A 7,759-nucleotide genomic window follows, 5' to 3' on the forward strand; every position below is an offset into this window, starting at 1 on the left:
AAATAGACATTTTAGTCATTAAAAATAATTATTACATAGATTAATTTTTAACATTTTTTTTTGTTAGATATAACAGTTTTCGTTCATTTTATTTTTACTATATGTCAATGTTTATTATTATTAGCTTACTTTTGTGCATGTGAATGATCACACTAGTCTATTAATATATTTTTTTAGTTGGAAATAAGTAAGGTGAATAATGATGTTTTGAAATTTAAATTAAAATATTTTCTTTTAATACAAACATGTTTTTAAAATAGGACATCTTTTAATTATATTAAATATAAAAATTTTAACTTTAAATTTCTTGTAGAATAATTTTTAATAATTTTATTATTATTATTATTGAATGACTCAAAATATATATATATATATATATATATATAGAACCCCTTTTACTTGTAGGAATATATCTTGGATCTGTCGATTGTGTTATGAGCGGAGTCCTACTCATGGAAACTTGGTGGAATTAGGCGAAGCTGTAGGTATTATTGCGGGCCAATCGATTGGAGAACCTGGTGGGAGCTCATTACTTCAACTAGTCTCCGTATTCTTCGAATGGATCTCTTAGTTGTTGAGAGGGTTGCCCAAAAGCAGTATATAAAGCATACCCAGTAAAACTTACAAGTAAACCAGATATAGAGATAGCAACTAGGGTTGCTGTTTTCATTTTTCTCAAATTTCAAGACCACAATGAATCTATAGGATATATATATATATATATTATGCAAAAATTCTTTATATTATAAATACATACATTTATATTATAAATACATACATAAGAATCTAATGAATAAATTTATTATTATTTTTGTCTAAAAAATACAAAAAATTATGGAGAAGACTACTTTCTTATGGACGGGAGACTGTTATGTCTAACAGAGAAAAATATTGGGGATTGATCTGTGTATTAATTTTTCTTGGAGACCAAAATGTTCGCTTTTAAAATTCTCTGCTGGAAAATAAATTGAGAATTGATTTGTCTGTCGGAATAAAACATTGCGAATATTTTTGTGTATTATTTTTTCTTGGATACTAAAATGTTCGCTTTTAAGATTCTTGAAGACTAATTTGGGTAATTACTCAAATCAAAATGATTTAATCTACATATGATGTTTATTGGTTTGGAAAAAGCGTACGATAGGGTGTCAAGGGAGGTCTTATGGAAGGTTTTAGAAAAGAGGAGAGTAAGGATCGCATATATTCGTGCAATTAAAGACATGTATGATGGGCCACAACTAGTGTGAAGACTTAAGGTGGTGTGACAGAGGAATTTCCTATTGATATAGGATTACAATAGGGATCATCCTTAAGTCCATATCTTTTCACATTAGTCTTGAAAGTACTCACAGAGCACATCCAAGAGCCTATGCCACGGTGCATGCTTCTTGCCGATGATATCGTCTTTATGAAAGAGTCAAGGGAAGACCTAAAATAAGAAGTTGGACTGATGGAAAGAAGCTCTAGAAGTGTATGGTTTGCGAATAAGCCGTAGCAAGACGGAATATATGAAATGTAAGTTTGGTCTGAGAAGGGAAAACCCTAATATAGAGGTGAAGATTGGAGAAAACATCCTACGAAAAATTAAAAGTTTTAAGTATCTTGGATGTATCATACAGGATAATAGAGAGATTGAACAGAATGTAAATCATATGATCCAAGCAGATTGGTCAAAATGGCAAAGTGCATTGATTTTATATGCGACAAAAAAATACCTTTAAAACTTAAAGAAAAATTCTATCATATTGCTATAAGACCAGCTATGCTTTATGGTACGGAGTGTTGGACGGCTAAAGGAAAGCACAACATAAGTTAAGTGTGGCAGAGATGAAGATGTTAAGATGGATAAGTGGTCATACGCGATTGGATAAAATAAAGAACGAAGATATAAGGGAGAGAGTTGGAATAGCACCCATTGTAGAAAAGATGGTAGAATCGGGTCTCAGGTGGTTTGGACATGTGAGAAGAAGACCGACAGAACACCTTATTAAGAGGGTGGATGAGATGTAAGATGGACAAGGGGTAAATGGCAGAGAAAGACCTAAAAAGACCATCCATAAGGTGGTCAAACGAGATCTATATGTAAACAATCTCTTTGTAAACATGATACATAATAAAGCACAATGGCGTCGTTTGATTCATGTAGTCGACCCCACCTAGTGGAACAAAACTTTGTTGTTTGTTTGTTGTTTGTAATAAATTATATTTATTTTACATTTTAAATCGATCAAAATTAAATTGCAAACATCATATCTTGTAAGAATTTAATTATCTTGGAGTTAGAAAAATGCCTTGGTTACAAAATAAACAAAATCTGCGTATATATACGTGGTCCTTTCTTGTTTCTAATGAAACAAGATATGTAATAAAATAAAATTGTTTTTCCAGTTTCATATTAATGGGCCATGATTGTAATTTGATAAGAATGAGAAAAAGGTAGCATAAGTACATCCCTAGTAACACACCTACACTACATGTATATGGATACAAATACAAGGGTCCTGAAGAATTCACCTAATCTGACATTAGGTCCCTGTTAGTAATTTAGCTAAGCTAATTCCAACTTTAGGGAGCTTTAAAATACATACATAAATGTAAAAGAAAAATGAAAATACTCCGTTTGCGTTCGAAAATGACTAGGTTAGCTTTACTTTGCAGGTGGTTGGGAGAACTGTTGTAACTGAAGAACAACGTGAGACATTCTAGGGCGCATAGATGGGACATGCTGTGTGCAAGAATAGACAAGGTCCACCACCTTCTGAATGGTGCTAGCCTCTGGAATGATACTTGAAGATGATGATGATATATGAGGATCCAAGAGTTCAGGGTAGCGATTTGCTTGCACGAGGGGCGTCGCCCATTCAAATATACTCTGCCAACCCATGGAATCAACTGGTTGTGCAGGTCGGCGCCCGGTGACTATTTCGAGTAGTAGGACACCAAAACTATAGACATCACTCTTTGTTGTTAGCTCGTTTCGGTACACAAACTCTGGAGCAAGATATCCGTGTGTTCCCCCTGCCATCACGGTCCGCTCCCGCTCATGCATTGCTTCATATGGTACAAACTTTGATAGGCCAACTCCCATTAGGTGTGCTCCGAACTCCTCGTCTAGCAGTACATTACTAGCTCGTATATCTCGATGCACAACTTGTGGCTTAACCTTGTCATGCAAAAACCTGTTGAAATGATGAGGAGAAAAGATACCTCTTAATTTTGTTTAATTTAGTGGTAATCCAAGTCTGTAATAAAATCAGAATAATCAAAGGAAATCGTTTGAGGGAATTAAAACTAGAAAAACCATTAAGAGGAAACTGAACATGGATAGATGCTAAAAACAATCTGGTCAAAATTTTCAGCTTCATGGAAAAGTTAGGCTAACATAGGAACACATTATCCATAAGAGTCACATTACATGGCCAATATTTTTGTAGCCAGCATAAGAAAAGACAAAGAAACCAACTAACCAAGTATGGAGTGAAAATCAGGTTAATGGCTACATGTTGGCTAAAAAATTATTGATCACCTAGACTTTCTCTAGAAGACCTTGAAGGTTGGTGCTACCTAGAACCCCATCAAAAATTAGAAGGACTTGACTATTTCTTCTTCACCAGGCCAGTAGTGATGATGTTCTGTACTCAACTCCACTAAAGCAAATGAATATTCAACAATGATAAGCCATTGCACAAAACTAAAATGTTCCAATATTTAATCTGCAATTTTACAAATGACCCAAGGTGGTAATTGAGTACAGATTATACAGAATACGTGCAACAATCAAGTGAAACTGACCTATAGTAGCACCTGAAAAAGGGAAACTTCAATCTTCAAGAAGATTTTCATTAATTAAGGTGAAAACATGCATCTAGATGTAAAGAAAGGAATGTTCAAGATTAACATGTGGAAAGTAACTAAGTTATCAAAGAAAAAGTATATTTTGAACGTACGCAATCCCTTGCGCAAGCGTCGTGGCAATTTTCATCCTCATAGCCCAGTCTAAGCTACGGCCACCTCTTGGTATGTGATGTAGCCATTTATCTAAGGGCCCATTAGCTACAAACTCATAAACAATATATCGATCACCATGATCATAGCAGCACCCCATCACAGCTACTAGATTTGAATGGTGGAGCCTTGCAACTCTGCCAATCTCTGAATAGAATTCCTTTTTACGTTGGAAGCTTGACCTCTTTAATCTCTTAACTGCAACCTTTGAGCCATCTGGTAGGACCCCACTGTATGTACCACCTGTCTTGGCATCCCCAACAAGACGGTTACCTTCACTGAAATTCTTTGTAATAGACCTTAATTCATCTTTGGTAAAAACTTTCCATGATGGAAGAGAAGCTGCTGGGTCAGATAGCTTTCTAGACCGCCTTCTTTTCTTTCCCTGTTTATATACAAGGAGCCAAACCACCACGGCTAATGTTATCGAGAGTATCAATGCACTCACAACTGAAAGGATGATAAGGTATTCCCTGTGGCAATGCATATGGTTACATTTCCTACCTGTGATTAGACAAAAATAGTACACATTTTAGCAAGCAATGATGATTAAAAAATAGATAGCAAAGTCATCATGGTGTAGAAATACCAAAAGAGGAGCATAAGCAACAATGCAACATATTTCTCATGAACAAAGAATGATAGACAAAACCGTTTGTGTGAGAGAATAAAAACATTTATAATAAAGAATACATAGCGAATGTAAGATGAGAATTGCCAGAAAGGCATATAAGAGGAGCATACCTATATCAAGTACACATACAAAAGAATGAGGATTATCGCATCTCTCACTCGAGAGAGATTTTGAGTTGTTAGTCATTAATGCACACAAATCATTCGTTCTATTCACACGACAAGATGGTTTACAGTTGGTTGGAACATCAGTCAAGGGAAAAAGGGACTGATTCCATTGAGAATTGTCAGACCACATCCATTGGTAACCAGTTGTAGAATTGAGATTTCTTCCACCAATCCAGCAATTATTTATATATTCACCGCATAGACTCTGAGCAAATTGTAGCTCCTGAACCGATACCAGTGATGCTAAATGGCCACCATACTTATTGCAACAGGTCTCTGAATCATTCCAAGATTGAGGCCTCCCAACATGGAGAAAACACTTGGTCTTATTAGGATCTATAACCCAACCAGTTGGGCATGGTGCTGGAAAAAAAAAAAGGAAACAAAACATTTGAATGGCAGAGCATGAATAGTATAGATAAATTACAGTTAAAACTGCAATCACCATGTAACTTGAAACACCATTAGATGAAGTGGATTCGAATTTAGAAACAATACATATTAAATTACAAGCTGAGAAGCATTGTGTATACCCTTCCCTTTCAAAACATGCTATAAGATAAATGCACAAGAAGTTTGAAAAATGAGATTCCATTGCATCCTGTCATGAATCATGTCTAACCCTAGCCAATTTATGCTTAAATCTCTTTTCGTTCGCATTCAATTAAATCACTCACATGTTGCAAACTTGCAATATAAGAACATCATTACACAAGCAAATTACTTGATATTCTTCCGAAACAACTTTTCTTAAATATGACCTAGAGCCTTAAAATAAAATAAATTATCGAGCATATAGTGGTAACAATAAGTAACAAAGTGATCATACCTTCAGTATCTCGATTGAGCGAACCGCAAGTCTCATTAAGTGCCTACAAGCAAAACAAATCTTTGTTAAATAGACTTTCAGCTTTTCCCCAAATTCATTTATTAAAAAACAATCAGTGACTCACTGCACTGGAGGAAAGTCCAAGAAGAAGAGCCAGAAATGCTACAGTAAGGACTAGTAACTTCAAAGCTATGGGTTTCACTTCCATCACAAAAAAAAAGGGTTTTGCAATCTTCAATTAACAAACTACACTATCTGCAAAGGGTGCACCCTAAACAAATAAGAAGAAGAAGAAGATGGAGCAGGAGAAGTTGAAGACTTCATTTTCCAAGTATGACTTGAGTGAGTGCTATTACTGAGAAATCTCCTCTTCTTTCAATTCCTTGCTATTTCTTTTCTTTTGCGTTCTGCTCGTCATTACTTTTCTATGGTTGGTTAGTTGGGTAGGTGCAGTGTGTAATTGCTCTCACAAAAAAATTCATCAGATCCGCTTACTAATGGCACAGTAAGCCAGGCCCGCTACGTTCGATGAGACAAACTTTGCAGGTGCAATTTAATGCCCTCATTTTTCGAAAGCCTTAATTATTCTAGATCACTACACAATTATAGTTTAAATATTTTTTGCTAAATCTTTATAATAAAAAGTAAAAATATTCAATCATATTATATGTATATTAAAAATTAATATCTAAATTAATTATTCATATAAAATATATATTAAAAATATAAAATATATATTAAAAATAAATTAAATATATATTTAAATATAAATAAATAATGACTAATTTAATAATTAATTTTTAATATTTTTAATATATTTAAAAAAGTATTTGCATTATTTTATTTTCTTATAAAATTTTCTCTAATTTTTTTTGTATTTGAGATCTTATATTTATAGCAAAAGAGTATAAAAATATCTTTGATAAATAGTAAAATTTAATGAAGAATAAATTTTTAAAGTGGTCATTTAGATTCGTGCTATTTTTTAATTTAATTAATCTTTCAAATTTTAATTGTGCTATATTAATCCTTTAGATTAACTTTCAGACATCATATTAGTTTTTAAATTCTTTCTCGGTATTGAATCAGTGAACAAAATGATAAACTGGCTCTATCTTACCACGCTAAACGCTACAACAGCTTACCAACATGGCAAAATTTTTATTTTTATCCAATTTGATCTCTCTCCTTTATAACCTAATTCATTTCTATTTGTGAGCTCTATTTCATCTCCTTCTTCTATTTTTATTGAAGCATTCTCTTAAAGCTCATAACTGAAATGACAACACTTGAGTTTGGAAAAACTATGATAATCATGATGATAATGTTAGTCATGTCACAATCTCATTATCAAAGCATTATGAGTTGATGATAGTGTTTATGATCGTTCAAGTATGTTTGGCACCACAATGAATGATGATGATAATGAGCGCTCTTTGGATTCCTATGCCATAGAACTCCCTAGTTCTGGGTAAATAACAAGGCTTTCAATAGGAATATTAAAAAAGAAAAGGAAAGTCAATTCTATTTCGTATATAATAATCATAATTCTTTATATTATTATTATTATTATTATTATTATTATTATTAAACTTGGATTATTCTAGGATTTAATCTATGGTTCTATAAAATACATGATCATGTAAGATTTATGTTTTAGTTGTAAATATGAGATTGAATAGAGTTGTAATAGTAGTGTAAAGTAGTGCATTTTGAGATGAAAAAAAAGAATAATAGAAATCAAGGTATCAAAAGGGTTAGTACTTCCAGGAAATTAGGGTGGATGGAGTACAATAGTCATCTAAGATTTTTCGCTTTTAAGTATGTGAATCAAGAAAAAAAAAAGGGGGGTGTGATGCAGTAGAATATTGATACTGATAGTTTTCACTAAAGAAGAGAAGAGAGAAGGGATGTGGGATGAGATAAGATGGAAAGAAGAAGAAGAAGTCACAAATGGAAATAAATGAGGGCTATAAAGAGAAAGATATTAAATTAGGTAAAAATAACAATCTTGTCATTGTCCAGCGTGACAAGACAATATCAGTTTATTATCGCCGACTCAATGTCTGAAAAAATTAGAGATCATTATGGTATCCGGAACTTAATTTTAGAAATCATTATGTG

At 33.1% G+C, this 7,759-nt stretch overlaps 1 protein-coding gene across 1 annotated transcript; it reads right to left on the bottom strand.

Annotated features, from left to right (window-relative positions):
* Positions 1-2,388: 2,388 nt before the first annotated feature.
* Positions 2,389-6,223, bottom strand: LOC112738375 (C-type lectin receptor-like tyrosine-protein kinase At1g52310). The gene is made up of 5 exons (XM_025788806.3): positions 5,760-6,223; positions 5,636-5,678; positions 4,750-5,169; positions 3,948-4,509; positions 2,389-3,179 (listed from the first exon to the last, which is right to left on the bottom strand). Exons 1-5 carry the CDS (start codon positions 5,841-5,843, stop codon positions 2,648-2,650), a joined length of 1,641 nt encoding a protein of 546 aa, XP_025644591.1. The 5' UTR covers positions 5,844-6,223; the 3' UTR covers positions 2,389-2,647.
* Positions 6,224-7,759: the final 1,536 nt, after the last annotated feature.

Source organism: Arachis hypogaea, chromosome 13 (genome assembly GCF_003086295.3).
Source record: "Arachis hypogaea cultivar Tifrunner chromosome 13, arahy.Tifrunner.gnm2.J5K5, whole genome shotgun sequence".
Lineage (NCBI taxonomy): Eukaryota > Viridiplantae > Streptophyta > Magnoliopsida > Fabales > Fabaceae > Arachis > Arachis hypogaea.

Coding starts and splice junctions, on each gene's coding strand:
- LOC112738375 (XM_025788806.3), bottom strand. CDS start 5,843: ATGGAAGTGAAACCCATAGCTTTGAAGTTACTAGTCCTTACTGTAGCA. Junction 4,510..4,749: donor TGTATGTGTACTTGATATAG/GTATGCTCCTCT, acceptor GTCTAATCACAG/GTAGGAAATGTAACCATATG. Junction 3,180..3,947: donor ACGCTTGCGCAAGGGATTGC/GTACGTTCAAAA, acceptor TCATTTCAACAG/GTTTTTGCATGACAAGGTTA.